The sequence below is a fragment of the Trachypithecus francoisi genome, unplaced genomic scaffold, assembly GCF_009764315.1.
Source record: "Trachypithecus francoisi isolate TF-2019V2 unplaced genomic scaffold, Tfra_2.0 Lachesis_group12, whole genome shotgun sequence".
In the NCBI taxonomy this organism is placed as follows: Eukaryota; Metazoa; Chordata; class Mammalia; order Primates; family Cercopithecidae; genus Trachypithecus; species Trachypithecus francoisi.
Window position 1 is genome coordinate 56,179,427 of NW_022681457.1, and position 21,758 is coordinate 56,201,184.

The following is a 21,758-nucleotide window of genomic DNA, read 5'->3' on the forward strand; positions in this document are numbered from 1 at the left end:
TACGGCTTATCACGAAGCATCTGCTACACAGCAAGCACTGCCATATTTGCTTGATGCATTTATACACAAAAACATCCTCTTGACTTATGGAAGCCTCCCTAGTACTTACCTGAACAAATTTGCTCAGTAAATAAATAAATTAACTTATGACAATTTTAAAAATGCAGAGGAACAATAACTAAGTAAAAGTGAGCTTATATGGGGTTCTCCAAGTAAAAGAAACAAATGGAATCTTCTAACTAAATAAAATATAACTTAATACACTAATTGTGGAATTACATCTAAAGATCGTTTTGTGTACACTACTAAATTTCATAAAAATTATTCTTACAATCCATGACATAATGTATACTTCATAAATTATAAAACAAAAAAAAATAAGAAAAAAGAAAAGTATGGGTCTGGCATGAGTACCAGCCAAGTAAAACTAAAGAAATTTCAAGGGGAGATTCTTTTTTTGTTTTGTTTTTTTTTTTTTTTTTTGAGACGGAGTCTCGCTCTGTCACCCGGACTGGAGTGCAGTGGCCGGATCTCAGCTCACTGCAAGCTCCGCCTCCCGGGTTTACGCCATTCTCCTGCCTCAGCCTTCCGAGTAGCTGGGACTACAGGCGCCAGCCACCTCGCCCGGCTAGCTTTTTGTATTTTTTAGTAGAGACGGGGTTTCACAGTGTTAGCCAGGATGGTCTCGAACTCCTGACCTCATGATCCGCCCGTCTCGGCCTCCCAAAGTGCTGGGATTACAGGCTTGAGCCACCGCGCCCGGCCCAAGGGGAGATTCTTAACCATAAGATGTAAGATTTTACAATAATGAATTCAATACAAACCAGAGAGTATAGATTTGCTTTCCACATTTTTGAGGTTTTTGGTTTTCTAGTAAATTAGTCACTTTATTATAATAATTTGTTTCGTTCTAATACTTTTATTTTCTGAAAATAGGTATAAACTCAGAATTACACAAACACACCTACTTCATAATTTTCTTGCACCTAAATACCTTTAGAGTGATATATGTGTATATTTAACCATAGGTAAATCAAAACTAAACGTCTATATGTATCTGTTTGCAGGCATAGTGGCCACATGTTCAAAGAAAAATATGTAACACATTTTTATTTACATTCCTGTATTTTTATTATGACCACAAAAATGACCTTATAATAAACAACAATTTAAATGTACATTGCAAAATAATTAAAAGTGTAGATTTGGATTGCTTGTAATTCAAAGAATAAATGTTGAAGATGGTGAATCTCTCATTTACCCTGATGTGATCATTATATATTTTATCCTGGTATCAAAAATATGCCATATATGGCAGAAATATATATATACACTATGTATCCACCATAGTTAAGAAAAAGTTTAAGTTTGTCAAGGCAAAAAAAAAAAAAAAGTTTAAATAAGATTAAAACTATAAAAATTAACCTATGAGAACAATATTCTTTAACTTATGTCCAACTTAAATACACTGAAAAAAGAGATGACTACAGATGTTATGCCACTGTTACCAAATAGTAAACTGTGACCATTTCTTAACTACACCCTTGAGTAAGGTAGAATAGGTCAAAGTGAGTGGCATAATAACACTTCATTGAATGTACAATAGACTTAACATGTCAAAAAATGTTTTAAAAAAATTAAGTTCACATATAATCTAAAAATTTATGAATGTACTACATTACATAAAACACAATTAAAATAATATACTACTAATTTAACTAAAATTTTAAAGATTTTTTCACTATAATGCACAAGAATTTATTACTCAGAACATCTACCTCATACATCACTCAATATTGTAAGTTAACCAGAAAAAGCCTCTCCACTTAGATTTTTATCATGCATTTTATATTTTAATATCCTTTCTCTTTTAAGAGAAAGGTCATAAATAATGCCCACCTAATAAAAAAGAATCTCATATCTCTGATGCAGCAAAAATTGATCACATGCTTTCACATGTAAATAAAATAGGAATGAAGATGATGAATTTGAGTTGAATTACATCCTTATTTCTTTTTCAAAGAGTAATTTTTTTCAGTATTACAATGTTAAAAGTTTTTTGATAATTGAAATATATAAAAAGTATACTTCAAATATATTTACAATTCTCCAGAAAACCATCTCTTTTTAAAGTTATATGCAACAACTTATCTAACAATTTTAGTTTGATATTTTTTATACTCAACACACTGATTTAGTGTAACGTCTGAAGTGCCAATACCTTATTTCTACTGTGAATTCTCTGATATTTACATAATTTTGGATTAAATATTTCTCATATTTACTGCATCTACAAAAAGTATATATCTTAGCATACTCTGATATTTTCTAAGCTGTAGTTTATAAATTTTTGCCCAAATTTATTACATTTGCAGGGTTTTTCCTCCAATATAAATTCCCTGATATTAAACAAAGTTTGAGCAACTTTAGGGTTTTTCTGTAGTACAAAATATGCACAATATTTAGATCTGTGATACAAATACAGTACTACAACCCTTTATATTTGTAATGTTTGTCCTGAAAAGAAATACGACATATATTTTCTAACAGATATTCTGACAGTAATTGCATTTTTAACGTTTTTATTAAGTATAAACTGTGAAGATGTGAGCAGATATTAATGGCTTTTCCACATTCTTTATAGGTGTACTTTTTTTTCAGGTATAAATGCTTTCCTATGTGATAAGGTGTATTGGCTAAATGTTTTGTTACATTCTCCATTAAGGAGTTTTCTCCAGTATAAATTATCTTGCAATCAAATGTGACTACCATTTAAAGGCTTTGTGACATTACTCACGTCTAGGGTTTCTTGACACTATGGTTTATGTTTAGAGAAGTTTAAGGTGTTCTCAAGAGCACTGTCATGTCTTTTGGATTTGTAGTTTATCTCTAGTATGAATTGAAAACTTATTAAAAACTTTGTCACATTCTTCACATTTGTAGAACTTCTCTGCAGCATAAATTATCTCACGTGTAATAAGGGTTGAAATGTTTTTAAAGCTTTTGTCACATTCTTCATATTTATAAAATGTACCTTCTGTATGAATTATCTTATGCTTAGTAAGAGTTGAAGACCAGTTAAAGACTTTGTTACATTCTTCACATTTGTAGGGTTTTTCTTCAGTATGAATAATCTTATGTGTGGAAAAGTGTGAGAAATGGTTACAGGTTTTGCCACGTTCTTCACATTTGTAGGGCTAGTTTCCATTATGAATTATCTTATGTTCGGTAAGGTTGGAGGACCAGTTAAAAGCTTTGCAACATTCTTCACGTTTGCAGGGTTTCTCTACAGTATAAATTGTTTATTAAGAATTGAAGAATGGTTATAACATTATTCATTTCACATTTGTAGGGTTTCTCTCCCATTGAATTATCTTGTTTAGTAAGAGTTGAGGACTGGCTAAGTGTTCCCACTTTCTTCACATTTGTAGGGTTTTTCTCCGGGATGAATTTCCTTATGTCTAGTAAAGTTTCAGAATTGATTAAAAGCATTGTCACATTCTTCACATTTATAGAGTTTGTCTTCAGTATAAACTATCTTATGTTCAGTAAGGTCTGAAAACCAGTTAAAAGCTTTGTCACATTTTTTTTATTTGTAGGTTTTCTCTTTAGTATTAATTATCTTAAGTTCAGTAAGGTTTAAGGACCAGTTAAAAGCTTTGCCACGTTCTTCACATTTGTAAGGTTTCTCTCTAATATAAATTATCTTATATTCAGTAAGATTTGAGAACCCGTTAGAAGTTTTGCCACATTCTTCACATTTGTAAAGTATCTCTCTAGTATGAATTATTTTGTATTCAGTAAGTTTTGAGAAACACTTAAAAGTTTTGCCAAATTCTTTGCATTTGTGGCATTCCTCTCCAGTATAAATTGAGTAAGGTTTGAGAACTGGTTAAAAGCTTTGCCCATTCTTCACATTTGCAGTGTTTGTCTCTAGTATGAATTATCTTATGTTCAGTAAGATTTGAGGACTAAAAGCTTTGCCACATTCCTCACATTTGAAGGGTTCTTCTTCCGTATGAATTATCTTACGTTTGGTAAGATTTGAGGACCGGTTAAAAGCTTTGCCATATTATTCACATTTGTGGAGTTTATCTTCTGTAGGAATTCTCTCAGTTTGAGTAAGAGCTGAGCAATGGTTAGAAGCTATGCCACATTTATTACATTTGTAGGGTTTTCCTCCAGTATCAATTACGTGTATTTAAGGTGTGAGGACTGGTTAAAGGCTTTTCCACATTCTTCATATTTGATGGGTTTCTCTTCAGTATGAATGGTTTTCTGTCTAGTAAGCTTTAAGGATTGGTTAAAAGTTTTGCCACATTCCACATATACACCATGGAATACAATGCAGCCATAAAAAAGGGTAAGTTCATGTACTTTGGATGGACATGGATGAAGCTAGAAACCATCATTCTCAGCAAACTATCATAAAAACAGAAAACCAAACACCACATGTTCTCACTCATAGGTGGAAATTGAACAATGAGAACACTTGGACACACGGCGGGGAACATCACACACTGGGGCCTGTCAGTGGGTGGGGAGCTGGGGAGGGATAGCGTTAGGAGAAATACCTAATGTAAATGATGAGTTGACGGGTGCAGCAAACCAACATGGCACATGTATACCTTTGTAACAAACCTGCATGTTATGCACATGTACCCTAGAACTTAAAGTATAAAAAAAAGTTTTGCCACTTTCTTTACATTTGTAGGGTTTCTCTCCAGTATGAATTGTTTTATGTCTAGTAAGGCTTGAGGACTGGTTAAAAGTTTTGCCACATTCTTCACACATGCAGGGTCTTCTCTAGTATAAATTGTCTTATGTGTATTAAGGTTTGTAAAATGGTTGAAAGCTCTGCCACATTATTCACATTTTTAGGGTTTCTCCCCAGTATGAATTATCTTATGTTTAGTAAGGATTGAAGGATGGTTAAAAGCTTTGCCACATTCTTCACATTTGTAGGGTTTCTCTCTAGTATTATTGTGCCTAGTAAGGGGTGAGGATTCCTTAAAAGCTTTGGTACTTTCTTCACCTTTGTAGGGTTTCTCTCCGGTATGAATTGTTTTGTGTCTAGTAAGGTGTGACGACTGGTTAAATGCTTTGCCACATTCTTCACATTTGTAGGGTTTCTCTACAGAATGAATTATCTTATGTTTAGTAAGGATTGAGAAATTGTTAAAAGCTTTGCCACATTCTTCACATTTGTAGGGTTTCTCCCCAGTATGAATTACCTTATGTTTCATAAGGGTTGAGAAATTGTTAAAAGCTTTGCCACATTCTTCACATTTGTAGGGTTTCTCCCCAGTATGAATTATCTTATGTTTCATAAGGGTTGAGGAATTGTGAAAAGCTTTGCCACATTCTTCACATTTGTAGGGTTTCTTTCTGGTATGGATTATCTTATGTTTTCTAAGGGCTGAAAAATGCTTAAAAGCTTTGCCGCATTCTTCACATTTGCAGGGTTTCTCACCAGTATGAATTACCTTATGTTCCGTAAGTTTTGAGGACCACTTAAAAGCTTTACCACATTCTTCACATTTGTAGGGTTTCTCCCCGGTATGAATTATCTTATGTTTCAGAAAGTCTGAGAAATTGTTAAAAGCTTTGCCACATTCTTCACATTTGTACAATTTCTCCCTAGTATGAATTAGCTTATGTTTCTTAAGGGTTGAGGGATTGTTAAAATCTTTGCCACATTCTTCACATTTGTAGGGTTTCTCCCCAGTATGAATTACTTTATGTCTCGTAAGGTGTGAGGATTGCTTAAAAGCTTTGCCACATTCTTCACATTTGTATGGTTTCTTCCCAGTATGAATTATCTTATGTTTCATAAGGGTTGAGGAATTGTTAAAAGCTTTGCCACATTCTTCACATTTGTAGGGTTTCTTTCCAGTATGAATTATCTTATGTTTTCTAAGGGCTGAGAAATGCTTAAAAGCCTTGCCACATTCTTCACATTTGCAGGGTTTTCTCTCCTCCAGTGTGAATTATCTTATTGTACAGTAATTTTGACAACCACTTAAAAGCTTTACCACATTCCTCACATTTGTAGGGTTTCTCTCCACTATGAATTATCTCATGTTTTCTAAGGGTTGAGGACTGGCTAAAAGCTTTGCCACATTCTTCACATTTGCAGGGTTTCTTTCCAGTATGAATTACCTTATGTTTTCTAAGGGCTGAGAAATGCTTAAAAGCTTTGCCACATTCTTCACATTTGCAGGGTTTCTCTCCAGTATGAATTACCTTATGTACAGTAAGTTTTGAGGACCACTTAAAAGCTTTACCACATTCTTCACATTTGTAGGGTTTTTCCCCAGTATGAATGATCTTATGTTTCATAAGGGTGGAGAAATTGTTAAAAGCTTTGCCACATTCTTCACATTTGTACAATTTCTCCCTAGTATGAATTACCTTATGTTTTCTGAGGGCTGGGAAATGCTTAAAAGTTTTGCCACATTCTTCACATTTGCAGGGTTTCTCTCCAGTATGAATTACCTTATGTACAGTAAGTTTTGAGGACCACTTAAAAGCTTTACCACATTCTTCACATTTGTAGGGTTTCTCTCCAGTATGAATTATCACATGTTTTCTAAGGGTTGAGGACTGGCTGAAAGCTTTGCCACATTCTTCACATTTGTAGAGTTTCTTTCCAGTGTGAATATATCTTATGTCTTCTAAGGGATGAGAAATGGTTAAAAGCTTTGCCACACTCTTCACATTTGTAGGGTTCTCTCCAGTATGAATTGCTTTATGTCTAGTAAGGTGTGAGGATTGCCTGAAAGCTTTGCCACATTCTTCACATTTGTACGGTTTCTTCCCAGTATGAATTATCTTATGTTTCATAAGGGTTGAGGACTGGCTAAAAGCTTTGCCACATTCTTCACATTTGTACAATTTCTCCCTAGTATGAATTACCTTATGTTTTCTAAGGGCTGAGAAATGCTTAAAAGCTTTGCCACATTCTTCACATTTGCAGGGTTTCTCTGCAGTATGAATTACCTTATGTAAAGTAAGTTTTGATGACCACCTAAAAGCTTTACCACATTCTTCACATTTGTAGGGTTTCTCTTCAGTATGAATTACCACATGTTTTCTAAGGGTTGAGGACTGGCTGAAAGCTTTGCCACATTCTTCACATTTGTAGGGTTTCTTTCCAGTGTGAATTATCTTATGTCTTCTAAGGGTTGAGAAATGCTTAAAAGCTTTGCCACATTCTTCACATTTGTAAGGTTTCTCTCTAGTATGAATTGCTTTATGTCTAGTAAGGTGTGAGGATTGCCTAAAAGCTTTGCCACATTCTTCACATTTGTATGGTTTCTTCCCAGTATGAATTATCTTATGCTTCATAAGGGTTGAGGAACTATTAAAAGCTTTGCCACATTCTTCACATTTGTAGGGTTTCTTTCCAGTATGAATTATCTTATGTTTTTTAAGCGTTGAGGACTGGCTAAAAGCTTTGCCACATTCTTCACATTTGCAGGGTTTCTCTCCCTTATGAACTACCATTGTATAGTAAGTTTTGAGGACCACTTAAAAGCTTACCACATTCTTCACATTTGTAGGGTTTCTCTCCAGTATGAATTTTCTCATGTTTTCTAAGGGCTGAGAAATGGTTAAAAGTTTTGCCACAATCTTCACATTTGTAGGGTTTCTCTGCAGTATGAATTACCTTACATTCATTAAAATTTGAGGATCCCTTAAAAGCTCTGCTACATTCTTCACATTTGTAGATTTTCTCTCCAGCATGCATTCTCTTATGGTCAGTAAGATTTGAGGACTGGTTAAAAGGTTTGCCACATTCTTCACATCTGAAGTATGTCTCTCCAGTATGAATTATCTTATGTTTAGTGAACGCTGAAGGGAAGTTAAAGGCTTTGCCACATTTCTTACATTTGTAGGGTCTGTCTTCAGTATGAATTACCTTATGTTTAATAAGGGTTGAGAACCATTTAAAGGCTTTGCCACGTTCTTCACATTTGTAGATATTCTCTCTAGTATGAATTCTCTTATGTTGAATTAAGTGTGAAAGCATGAGAAATGATTTGCTACATTTTATACATTTGAAAGTTTTCTTTTTAGTGTGTCTAACCTTATTTCTATTTGAATTTGAATATTTATGAAAGACTTTCATGTATTTGTTACACTGAAATATTTTTCTCTGGGTAGTTGTCCTACAATAGTTAAGTTTATTATAACCTTCTTCATGCATCTTACACTCATTGGCACTTTTACAATATTTTCTTAATTGTAAATTCTTAAGTCCACATCCTGTATATGTTCTCAGTATTACTTCTTGGAAACAATCTTTCATGCTCTGATCTGGCCAAAGGTCTTGTGTAAAACGAGAACGCATAACTGGAAGAAATAAAAGTAACAAATTATTCCACTTGCTAGACTCAAATATACTTTACAAATCTAACCTATAAAATTATAAAAACCACAAAAGCAAGATGGCACAGCAAAATAAGACAGGCCCTAATTTCTTCATAGACATATAAATGTAACAAAAACACACTAACCAAAATACATTTGTGGAAAAGTTATAAATGAGTTAAGTGTATAGAGTACCCCAAGTAAGTACAGGGCAAAGAACCACACAGAAGGAAAGAGAAGTCTGTTACAGTTTCCCAATGCAGCTCTTCCTGCTCCCCAAAATAACATAGGGACTTTAGAAGTTAACTGATGGCTGGGAATGGCAGCTCACTCCTGTAATTCCAGCACTTTTGGAGGCCAAGGTAAGTAGATTACCTGAGATCAAGAGTTCAAGACCAGCCTGGCCAAAACGGAAAAACTTCATCTCTACTAAAAATTCAAAAATTAGCCAGCTGTGGTGGCACACATCTGTAGTCCCAGCTACTCAGGAGGCTGAGGCAATCACTTGAACTTGGGATGTAGAGATCGCAGTGAGATGAGATTATGCTAGTGCACTCCAGCCTGCGTGACAGAGTGAGACTCTGTCTCAAAAAAAGAAAAAAAAAAAGGTAAATTGCCAACTCCTGGTTTACTCTTTAAAGACAAATAAAACAGTGGGACATACATATTTATTTCTGGCTTCTAGGGGTCTTTCTAGACACTGGTTTTTGTCTCTCATGACATAAAGTACTGAAAGAAATGGTGGCATACTTTAAAATGATAGCTTGAGTCTGCTGAGACCAAAGTTAGATGTTATAGCAGCAAAGAATATAGTACCACACACAAAAAAATAGATGTAGCAAGTGATTACTACTGAGAAGAAACATGAATACATGAATAACGTTTTTTATCAAAGCAAACAAACAGACAAGAAAATAACACACACACACACAATTTCAGACAAGATGCATTCTAAGAACATGTTTGACAGACTCCCATGTCCGGAGCTGTGAGGTTTGGAAATTGCTGCAGCCTCTGTTGCTTAAACTCCACATTGTAAAGACAAGATGGCGCACTTCCTGGTTCTTCATCATCAACACTTCCCGGGCGCGCGAACTTTTCCCGCCCGCGGGTAGATTACCTCCCGCGTCCGGATATGACTAAGTCTACCGAGCATGCGTCCGGTGACGTCTCTCATTATTCCCCTCCCCTCCTGCTCTGAGCCCTTCCTCTTACCTGGCAGCTTATACAAGGCATTACACCGCCGCCATTAAATGAGACTTGATCAGAATACTGTCTTGTCTCCATTTCTTGTGTCTCTTGTCTCTCATAATTCCCACCCCCTCCTTCAAGGTCTGTGTTAATGATCCCGCTGGACGGGACACTCCCAGAATCTCTAGCCAAGACAACTGGCTTCAGACTATTCCAGGATAAGGCAACATTATGAAGACTGCAACAGGTAGCTTTTTGATGTACAAATTTCAATCAACGATTACAATGTATATAGAATATTAGGACAACATGGCCCAATCAAAAAAACTATAGAATTTTTAGAAAGTAACCATAAAACAATGAAGATTAATAAATTAATTTTAAAATTTTCAAATAAATTATAACACCGAATGAAATAGGAACACAGACCGCTATAAAAAATTGAAAAAAATGAGGATACCTCTTCCCCTAATGGCGTGAGGTAATTCATGAAAATGGCTTGCTATTCACCTAAGCCAGAGAACCCCACAATATCACGCTAAACAAGAGGTTCATAAGGGCTATTCTTATATAAGACAAAATAAACTTTAAAGCAACAGCAGTTAAAAAAGACAAAGAGAGACATTATACAATGGTAAAAGGCCTTGTCCAAGAGGAACATATCACAGTCCTAAACATATATGCTCCTAACACTGGAGCTCCCAAATTTATAAAACAATTACTAGTAGACCTACTAAATGAGATAGACACCAACAAAATAATAGTGAGGACTTCAATACTCCACTAACATCACCAGACAGGCCATCAAGACTGAAAGTCAACAAATAAACAACGGATTTATACTATACCTTGGATCAAATGGACTTAACAAATATATACAGAACATTCCATCCAACAACTGCAGAATATACATTCTATTCAACAGCACACGAAACTTTCTCCAAATAGACTATATGATAGGCCCCAAAATGAACAAGACATTTAAGAGAATTGAAATTATATCAAGCACTCTCTCAGACCACCGTGGAATAAAAGTGGAATTCAACTCCAAAAGGAACCTTCAAAACCATGCAAATACATGTAAATTTAAAAACCTGCTCCTGAATAATCATGGGGTCAAATATGAAATCAAAATGGAAATTTAAAAAATTCTTCAAACTCAACAACACAAGTGACACAACCTATCAAAACCTCTAGGATACAGCAAAGGCAATGCTAAGAGGAAAGTTCATAGCCCTAAACGCCTACATCAAAACATCTGAAAGAGCACAAACTGACACTCTAAGTTCACACCTCAAAGAAGTAGAGAAACAAGGACAAACCAAACCCAAACCCAGAAGAAGAAAAAAAATAAAATCAGCGCAGAATGAAATGAAATTGAAATAAACAGACAAAAACCAAAAGAAAAACCTGGCTCTTTAAAAAGATAAATACAATTGACAGACTACTAGCAAGATTAACCAAGAAAAAAAGAAAATCCAAATAACCTCGATAAGAAAGGAAACAGGAGATATTACATCTGACACCACGGAAATACAAAAGGTCATTCAAGGCTACTATGAACACCTTTAAGTATACTAACTAGAAAACCTAAAAGAAATGGGTAAATTTCTGGAAAAAGGCAACCCAACCAGCTTAAATCAGGAAGAATTAGATACCCTGATCAGACCAATAACAAGCAGCGAGATTGAAAAGGTAATTTAAAAGTTACCAACAAAAAAAGTCTAGGACCAGGCAGAATTTAGCAGAATTCTACCAGACATTCAAAGAAAAATCGGGAAGGCCGGGCCCGGTGGCTCAACTTGTCATCCCAGCACTTTGGGAGGTCGAGGCAGGCAGATCACGAGGTCAGGAGATAGAGACCATCCTGGCTAACACGGTGAAACCCCGTCTCTACTAAAAATGCAAAAAATTGGCCGGGCATGGTGCTGGGTGCCTGTAATCCCAGCTACTCAGGAGGCTGAGGCAGGAGAATGGCGTGAACCCGGGAGGCAGAGCTTGCAGTGAGCCGAGATCGCGCCACTGCACTCCAGCCTGGGTGACAGAGCAAGACTCTGTCTCAAAAAAAAGAAGAAAAAGGAAAAAAAAAAAAGAAAAACAAAGAAGAATTGGTACCAATGCTATTGACACTATTCCACAAGATAGAGGAAAAGGGAGCCCTTCCTAATTCATTCTGTGAAGCCAGCATCACCCTAAAACCAGAAAAGGGCATTAACCAAAAAAGAAAACCACAGACTAATGTCCCTGATGAAAACAGATGCTAAAAGCCTTAACAAAACACTAGCTAACTGAATCCAACATATCAAAAACAGAATCCGTGATCAAGTGGGTTTAATACCAGTGGTGCAGGCAGGGATGGTTTAACAAATGCAAGTCAATAAATGTGACATACCACATAGAAAGAAATAAAAACAAAAATCACATGATCATCTCAATAGATGCAGAAAAAGCATTCAACAAAATCCCTTTATGATTAAAACTCTTAACAAAACTGGCATACAAGGGACATACATCAATGTAATAAAAGCCATCTATGACAAACCCAGAGCCAACATCATACTGAATGAGGAGAAGTTGAAAGCATTCCCTCTGAGAACTGGAACAAGACAAGGATATCCACTCTTGACACGCTTCTTCAACAGAGTACTCGAAGTCTTAGCCAGAGCACGGAGAAAAGAGAAAGAAATAAAGGGCATCCAAATTGGTAAAGAGGAAGTAAAGCTGTCACTGTTTGCTGATGATATGACTGTTTACTTTGAAAACCCTAGACTTTTCAAGACAGCTCCTAGAAGTGATAATTCAGCAAAGTTTTCAGATACAAAATTAATGTATACAAATCAGTAGCTCGTCTATACACCAACAGCGACCAAGCAGAGAGTCAAATCAAGAACTCAACCCCTTTTACAATAGCTGTGAAAAAAAAACCCAAAACCTTACGAATATACCTAACCAGGCAGGTAAAGACCTCTACAAGGAAAACTACACAACACTGCTAAAAAAAATCACAGACGACACAAACAAATGGAAACACAGCCCATGCTCATGGATGGATAGAATCAATATTGTGAAAATGACCACACTGCCAAAAGCAATCCACAAATTCAACGCAATTTCCATCAAAATATCATCATCATTCTTCACAGAATTAGAAAAAATGATTCTAAAATTCATGTGGAACAACAACAAAAAAAAGGACTGCATAGCCAAAGCAAGACTAAGCAAAAAGAACAAATCTGAACGAATCACATTACCTGACTTCAAGCTATACTATAAAGCCAGTCATGAAAACAGCATGATACTGATGTAAAAATAGGCACATAAACCAATGGAAAATAATACAGAACCCAGAAATAAACCCAAATACTCACAGCCAACTGAACTTTGACATAGCAAACAAAAACATAAAGTGGGTAAAGGATACTCTTTTCTTTTTTTCTGACACGGAATTTTGCTCTGTTGCCCAGGCTACAGTGCAGTGGCACAATCTCAGTTCACCAAAACCTGTCTCCCAGATTCCAGCAATTCTCCTCCCTCAGCCTCCCGAGTAGCTAGGATTTCAGGCACCCGCCACTGCACCGGGCTAATTTTTGCATTTTTAGCAGAGATGGGGTTTCACCACCTTGGTCAGGCTGGTCTCGAACTTCTGACCTCGTGGTCCACCCACCTTAGCCTCCCAAAGTGCTGGGATTACCGTGCCCAGCCAAGGATACTCTTTTCAACAAATGGTGCTGGGATAATTGGCTAGCCACACGTAGGAGAATAAAACTGGATCCTCATCTTTTACTTTATACAAAAATCAACTCAAGATGGACTAAGGACTTAAATCTAAGACCTGAAACTATAAAAATTCTAGAAGACAACATTGGAAAAACCCTTTCAGACATCGGCTTAGACAAGGATTTCATAATAAAGAACCCAAAAGAAAATGCAATTAAAACAAAGATAAATGAGGGAGGGTTCTCTCTCTATCTTGTGGAATAGTGTCAAAATGAGGACTTAATTAAACTAAAGAGCTTTTGCAAGGCAAAAGAAACAGCAGAGTAGGCTGGGCGCGGTGGCTCAAGCCTGTAATCCCAGCACTTTGGGAGGCTGAGACGGGTGGATCACGAGGTCAGGAGATCGAGACCATCCTGGCTAACACGGTGAAACCCCATCTCTACTAAAAACACAAAAATCTAGCCGGGCGAGGTGGCGGGTGTCTGTAGTCCCAGCTACTCGGGAGGCTGAGGCAGGAGAATGGCGTAAACCCGGGAGGTGGAGCTTGCAGTGAGCTGAGATCCGGCCACTGCACTCCAGCCTGGGCGACAAAGGAAGACTCCGTCTCAAAAAAAAAAAAAAAAAAAAAAGAAACAGTAGAGTGAACAGACAACCCACAAAGTAAGAGAAAATCTTCACAACCTATATACGATGCACTCAAATCAGCAAGAAAAAGAAATCCCATCAAAACTGAGCTAAGGACATGAATAGAGTTTTCATTTCAACAGAAGATAGACAAATGGCCAACAAACATATGCAAAATTGTTCAACATCACTAATGATCAGGGAAATGCAAATCAAAACTACAATACGATACCATCTTACTCCTGCAAGCATGGCCATAATAAAAAAAATCAAAAACCACTAGATGTTGGTGTGGATGTGGTGATCAGGGAACACTTCTACACTGCTGGTGGGAATGTAAATTAGTACAACCACTATGGAAAACAGTGTGCAGATTCCTAAAGAACTAAAAGTCATACTACCATTTGACCCAGCAGTCCCACTACTGGGTATCTACCTAGGGGAAAATAAGTCATTATATGAAAAAGACACTTGCACACATGTTTATAGCAGCACAATTCACAATAGCAAAATCATGTAACCAACCCAAATGCCCATTGCCCATTAATCAATGAGTGGATAAACTGTGATATCACAGATAGATAGATATAGATAGATAGATAGATAGATAGATGATGCAACACTACTCAGCCATAAAATGGAATAAATTAATGGCATTCACAGCAACATGGATGAGATTGGAGACTATCATTCTAAGTGAAGTAACTCAGAAATGGAAAACCAAACATCTTATGTTCTCACTGATATGTGAGAACTAAGCTATGAGGATGCAAAGACATAAGAAAGATACAGTGGACTTTGGGGACATGGGGGGAAGAGTGGGAGGGAAACAAGGGATAAAAGACTACAAATAGGATGCAGTGTACACAGCTCGGGTGACGGGTGCACAAAACTCCCACAAATCACCACTAAAGAACTAAAGAACTTACTCATGTAACTAAACATCACTTGTACCCCAATAACTTATGAAAAATAAAGTAGTACACAGGTTACTTGAACATGAAAAAAAACCAGAGCTTTCCAAATTTTGATGTAATAAAAGAAAAAAAATGCTTTTTTTTTTTTGACAGAGTTGCACAGGCTGGGGTGCAATGGTGGGATCTCGGCTCACCACAACCTCCACCTCCCAGGTTCAAGTGATTCTCCTGCATCAGCCTCCTGAGTAGCTGGGATTACAGGCATGCACCACTATGCCGGACTACTTTTGTATTTTTAGTAGAGATGAGGCTTCTCCATGTTGGTCAGGCTGGTCTCAAACTCCAGGCCTCAGGTGATCCACCTACCTTGACCTCCCAAAGTGCTGGGATTATAGGCATGAGCCACCGTGCCCAGCTGAAAAAATATTCTTAATCCATACTACTTGAACAGAAATTATTTTATTTTAAAAACAATAAAAAACAAAGACTTTCCAAAATGAAAGCTAAGGGTGTTCATCAATCACCACTAGCACAGTAGAAAAAAAAAATGCTACATTGTGGACAGGCACAGTGGTTCATGCCTATAATCCTTTACATTTAGGAGGCCAACGCAGTCAGATAACTTGAGACCAGGAGTTCAAGATCAGCCCAAAAACATAGTGAGACTCTGCATACATAACAACAGAAATGCTAAAATGAGTCTTTTATGTTGAAAAATAAAATGATGCTAGACAGCATCAAAAAAGCATATATAAATATATAGCTTTCTATTAAATGTAATTATACAGACATATATAGAAAAAAAGAAATGCTAAAAATGAGTATTTTATATTGAAAATAAAATGATGCTAGACAGTATCAAAAATCCATATATATATATATATATATATATATAGCTTTCTACTAAATGTAAATATACAGACACATATAAAAAAAGAAATATTGGCCCGGCGCGGTGGCTTAAGCCTGTAATCCCAGCACTTTGGGAGGCCGAGACGGGCGGATCACGAGATCAGGAGATCGAGACCATCCTGGCTAACACGGTGAAACCCCGTCTCTACTAAAAAATACAAAAAACTAGCCGGGCGAGGTGGCGGACGCCTGTAGTCCCAGCTACTCGGGAGGCTGAGGCAGGAGAATGGCGTGAACCCAGGAGGCAGAGCTTGCAGTGAGCTGAGATCTGGCCACTGCACTCCAGCCTGGGCGACAGAGTGAGACTCCGTCTCAAAAAAAAAAAAAAAAGAAAAAAAAGCATACAATATGTTCCTACAAGGGACCAATTTTAGTACTGAGTCAAATAGTGCATAAGTCACAGAATGGAAAAAAATCTGTATTTCATGCAAATAGCAGCCACAATTGTGTGAGGTAGTCATAATTATATTGGATACAATATGCTTTAAGTACTAGTATGAGACAAAGATTGTTATTATATAATAGTAAAATGGGTCAATTTACCAGGGATCTATAACTATTATATTTATATGTACAGGTAGGTATAACAAAGGGCTCCAAAATACATAAATATTGACAGAAGTGAAACAAGAAATACATAGCAACATAATAGCTGCAGACACTGAGACCCCATTATCAATAATAAATAATAAATAGAAAATTCATGTAAAAGATTAAGAAAACAAAATGTAGATAACATTATAGAGTGTAATATTTTGCATACAGAGAAATATCTGAGGGTAGATAATTTATAAAGAAAAAAGGTTTATTTGGCTCACAGTTCAGCAGACTGTACAAGAAGTATGTGCCTGTATCTGTTTCTGGTGAGAGTCTCAGGAAGCTTATGATCATAGTGGAAGGCGAAGAAGAACTGCACATATCACACGGTAAAAGACAGAGCAAGTGTGAGGTAAAAGAACCAGGTTCTTTTAACATGGTTTCTCAAAATTGTACAGATATTTGTGTGTCCCCAACAACAATGGAAAAGCAGTCAGATTGTGCAGTCCCTTATATGCCACGAACACGACTTTGGCTCTCATTGTAAACTTGAAGGGAGATCACCAAAACGAAAATAGAATCCTTAGAGAACTTTAAAGCATAAGACAGAAGATGCCTCTACGTGATAGTAACATTTAAAAAATCTCAGTCTTCTCAGAAACTACTTCCTTTGGAGCACATCTTCTCAGGTCACATTTTGAGAACTGGCTTTCTCCTTGACCTCTGGACCTCTCATCTGTGGTGTTTATTGTATTCACTCTCACATACCTGGGGGTTTAGTTACCATCTCATGTCTCTTCATATTCCAAGGCTCTTTCCCTTGCTTCAGACAAGCTATCAAGTCTAGCTTAGAGACAGCAATACCTGTTTTATTAAAAATAAATAACACAAATATTGTTCATATTCCACAAATAATGTGCTCATTAAAGAGAATGTAATAGAATATTCCAGTAAATTGATCCCCCAATACTAATTTATAACACACATTTCTAAATATTTAGAAAATATTTTCAATTTGTATAGGCCCTTAATTTTACTACCCGGTACTACTGAATCAAAAATTGGTGGTGGAAATGAGATTTTAAGGTGTGGGCAACTGTATTTTATGCCACTAAATTTCTGCAATTTTCACTAATCTAGAGTGAAAAATACAGATCTGCTCAGAAATGTGAAATGTTCAGGTAAAAATGAAACATCTTTAAAAAATTCCTCTTGGCCGGGTGCGGTGGCTCACACCTGTAATCCCAGCACTTTGGGAGGCCAAGGCGGGTGGATCACAAGGTCAACAGATCAAGACCATCCTGGCCGACATGGTGAAAGCCTGTCTCTACTACAAATACAAAAAAAATTAGCCAGGTGTGGTGGTGCATGCCTGTAGTCCCAGCTACTTGGGAGGCTGAGGCAGGAGAATCGCTTGAACCTGGGAGGCAGAGGTTGCAGTGAGCCAAGATTGCACCACTGTACTCCAGCCTAGGCAACAAGAGTGAAACTCCTCAAAAAAAAAAAAAAAAAATCTCTTTCTACACTTACAAATCCCTGTTTTCAGAAAACTCATTTACGGTAAGCATAAATCACCAAAACACATTCTACAGAAAAGAGAAATGAAACCTATAGAATATAATAGGAATTGTTTAATTAAAATTATCCTCACCCAGGAAGACCAGGTTTCTGTAGTTCTCTAACATAACATCCCTATATAAAGTCTGCTGAGCCGTGTCCAGGCATTGCCACTCCTCCAGAGAGAATTCTATGGTCACATCCTGAAATGTCAACGGTCCCTGAAAAACACAACGAAAGACACACATATATTTCCCAAGTGGCCATGAGCAGAATTTTTCATTTGACTCAAGATGAAATGATAGAATAAAGAGAACAGGTTCTAACAGGGATGACCGAACATATCCACTAAAATAATTTTCAACACAGAAATATTCTCTAATGTATTCTCAAATTCTGAGAAAAAAGAATGGCATAAGATCCACAACACCAGTGTAGATAAGATACTTTTCTGGATAATAAAGTATAAAATTAAGGGCATGATAACAAATATGTATATTTTTTAGTGCTATATTTACATGATACAGAAGAAGTCTTGTATATTTTTCTAATCAAAAAGACATGCTGAGTTAGAAGACACCTCTCAAATTTTAATGTATACAATTAACTGGAGATCTTGTTATGCATATTTATTTCGGAAGATCTAGAATGAAGTCTGAGTGTCTGAATTTCTGACAAGCTCACCAGTAATGCCTGTTTTGGGCCCAAAAAAGAATCTTTTGTCAAACATTCACCAAGTAGAGGAGCCTGTTTTTCCCAGCTTTTCTGGCCTGTAAACAAAGATGAGAGATCTCATTTTCCAAAGATAGATATATGCAAAGGAAATCTAAGAAAGAAAGGCAGGTGCTGGATTAAATGTGATCACTGGTGCACATCAGCTGCATAAAGATACTTAAAAGGCTGGGCAGAGTAGCTCATTCCTGTAATCCCAGCACTTTGGGAGGCTGAGGTGGGAGGATCACGAGGCCAGGAGTTCAAGACCAGCCAGGCCAACATGGTGAAACCCCATCTCTACCAATAGTACAAAAATCAGCCAGCCATGGTGGTGCACATCTGTTGTCTCAGCTATTCCAGAGGCTGAGGCAGGAGAATCGCTTGAACTCAGGAGGCGGAGGCTACAGTGAGCTGAGATCGCACCACTGCACTCCAGCCTGGGTGACAGAGTGAGACAGTCTCAAACGACAACAAAAAAAGATACTTAATAATGAAGAGAAAACTAATTTATAGTGAAAAAATCTGTCGGAGAGCTCTTTAACCAAGTGAATCATTAACATCAACTGCACTAGGACAAATTTATTTTATTTATTTATTTATTTATTTATTTATATTATACTTTAAGTTCTAGGGTACATGTGCACAACGTGCAGGTTTGTTACATATGTATACATGTGCCATGTTGGTGTGCTGCACCCATTAACTCGTCATTTACATTAGGTGTATCTCCTAATGCTATCTCTCCCCCCTCCCCCCACTCCACAACAGGCCCCAGTGTGTGATGATCCCCTTCCAGTGTCCAAGTGTTCTCATTGTTCAATTCCCACCTATAAGTGAGAACATGAGGTGTTTGGGTTTTTTGTCCTTGCGACAGTTTGCTGAGAATAATGGTTTCCAGCTTCATCTATGTCTCTACAAAGGACAGGAACTCATCCTTTTTTATGGCTGCATAGTATTCCATGGTGTATATGTGCCACATTTTCTTAATCCAGTCTATCATTGATGGACATGTGGGTTGGTTCCAAGTCTTTGCTGTTGTGAATAATGCCACAATAAACATATGTGTTCATGTGTTTTTATAGCAGCACGATTTATAATCCTTTGGGTATACACCCAGTAAACGGATGGCTGGGTCAAATGGTGTTTCTAGTTCTTGATCCTTGAGGAATCGCCACACTGTCTTCCACAATGGTTGAACTGGTTTACAGTCCCACCAGCAGTGTAAAAATGTTCCTATTTCTCCACATCCTCTCCAGCATCTGTTGTTTCCTGGCGTTTTAATGATCGCCATTCTAACTGGTGTGAGATGGTATCTCATTGGGGTTTGATTGACATTTCTCTGATGGCCAGTGATGATGAGCATTTTTTCATGTGTCTGTTGGCTGCATAAATGTCTTCTTTCGAGATGTGTCTGTTCATATCCTTCATCCACTTTTTGATGGGGTTGTTTGTTTTTTTCTTGTAAATATGTTTGAGTTCTTTGTGTAGATTCTGGATACTAGCCCTTTGTCAGGTGAGTAGATTGCAAAAATTTTTCCCATTCTGTAGGTTCCCTGTTCACTCTGATGGTAGTTTCTTTTCCTGTGCATAAGCTCTTTAGTTTAATTAGATCCCATTTGTCAACTTTGGCTTTTGTTGCCATTGCTTTTGGTGTTTTAGACATGAAGTCCTTGCCCATGCCTATGTCCTGAATGGTATCGCCTAGGGTTTTTATGGTATTAGGTCTAACATTCAAGTCTTTAATCCATCTTGAATCAATTTTTGTATAAGGCGTAAGGAAGGGATCCAGTTTCAGCTCTCTACATATGGTTAGCCAGTTTTCCCAGCACCATTTATTAATAAGGGAATCCTTTCCCCATTTCTTGTTTTTGTCAGATTTGTCAAAGATCAGATGGTTGTAGATGTGTAGCATTATTTCCGAGGGCTCTGTTCTGTTCCATTGGTCTATATCTCTGTTTTGGTACCAGTACCATGCTGTTTTGGTTACTGTAGTCTTGTAGTATAGTTTGAAGTTAGGTAGCATGATGCCTCCAGCTTTGTTCTTTTGGCTTAGGATTGACTTAGCAATGCGGGTTCTTTTTTGGTTCCATATGAACTTCAAAGTAGTTTTTTCCAATTCTGTGAAGAAAGTCATTGGTAGCTTGATGGGGATGGGATTGAATCTATAAATTATGTTGGGCAGTATGGCCATTTTCATGATATTGCTTCTTCCTATCCATGAGCATGTAATGTTTTTCCATTTGTTTGTGTCCTCTTTTATTTCATTGAGCAGTGGTTTATAGTTCTCCTTGAAGAGGTGACGGGGACAATGGAACAAAGTTGGAAAACTCTGCAGGATATTATCCAGGAGAACTTCCCTGACCTAGCAAGGCAGGTCAACATTCAAATTCAGGAAATACAGAGAATGCCACAAAGATATTCCTCCAGAAGAGCAACTCCAAGACACATGATTGTCAGATCCACCAAAGTTGAAATGAAGGAAAAAATATTAAGGGCAGCCAGAGAAAAGGTTGGGTCACCCACAAAGGGAAGCCCATCACACTAACAGCGGATCTCTCGGCACAAACTCTACAAGTCAGAAGAGAGTGGGGGCCAATATTCAACATTCTTAAAGAAAAGAATTTTCAACCCAGAATTTCATATCCAGCCAAACTAAGTTTCAAAAGTGAAGGAGAAATAAAATCCTTTACAGACAAGCAAATGCTGAGAGATTTTGTCACCACAAGGCCTGCCCTACAAGAGCTCCTGAAGGAAGCACTAAACATGGAACGAACAACCGGTATCAGCCACTGCCAAATTGTAAAGACCATCGATGCTAGGAAGAAACTGCATCAACTAATGAGCAAAATAACCAGCTAACACAATAGTGACAGGATCAAATTCACATATAACAATATTAACCTTAAATGTAAATAGGCTAAATGCTCCAATTAAAAGACGTAGACTGGCAAATTAGATAAAGAGTTAAGGCCCATCAGTATGCTGTATTCAGGAGACCCATCTCTCGTGCAGAGACACACATAGGCTCAAAATAAAGGGATGGAGGAAGATCTACCAAGCAAATGGAAAACAAAAAAAAGCAGGGGTTGCAATCCTAGTCTCTGATAAAACAGACTTTAAACCAACAAAGATCAAAAGAGACAAAGAAGGCCATTACATAATGGTAAAGGGATCAATTCAACAAGAAGAGAAGAGCTAACTTTCCTAAATACA

The 21,758-nt window shown here is 37.1% G+C and overlaps 2 protein-coding genes across 2 annotated transcripts in view; both read right to left on the reverse strand.

Annotated features, from left to right (window-relative positions):
- Window positions 1-2,861: 2,861 nt before the first annotated feature.
- LOC117093524 (zinc finger protein 729-like) lies at window positions 2,862-5,834 on the reverse strand. The gene is given in 6 exon segments (XM_033228855.1): window positions 2,862-3,139; window positions 3,872-3,973; window positions 3,976-4,037; window positions 4,202-4,324; window positions 4,703-4,795; window positions 4,879-5,834. Coding segments are annotated over 6 exon segments (1,614 nt in total).
- Window positions 5,835-5,902: 68 nt separating this feature from the next.
- Window positions 5,903-21,758, reverse strand: part of LOC117093712 (zinc finger protein 99-like) — a 31,268-nt gene continuing 15,412 nt past the window's right edge. The window contains 7 exon segments of the mRNA XM_033229221.1: window positions 5,903-5,980; window positions 5,983-6,663; window positions 6,665-6,732; window positions 6,735-7,469; window positions 7,549-8,358; window positions 17,043-17,138; window positions 17,926-18,052. Of these exon segments, the coding sequence (XP_033085112.1) occupies window positions 5,903-5,980; window positions 5,983-6,663; window positions 6,665-6,732; window positions 6,735-7,469; window positions 7,549-8,358; window positions 17,043-17,138; window positions 17,926-18,052 (2,595 nt within the window).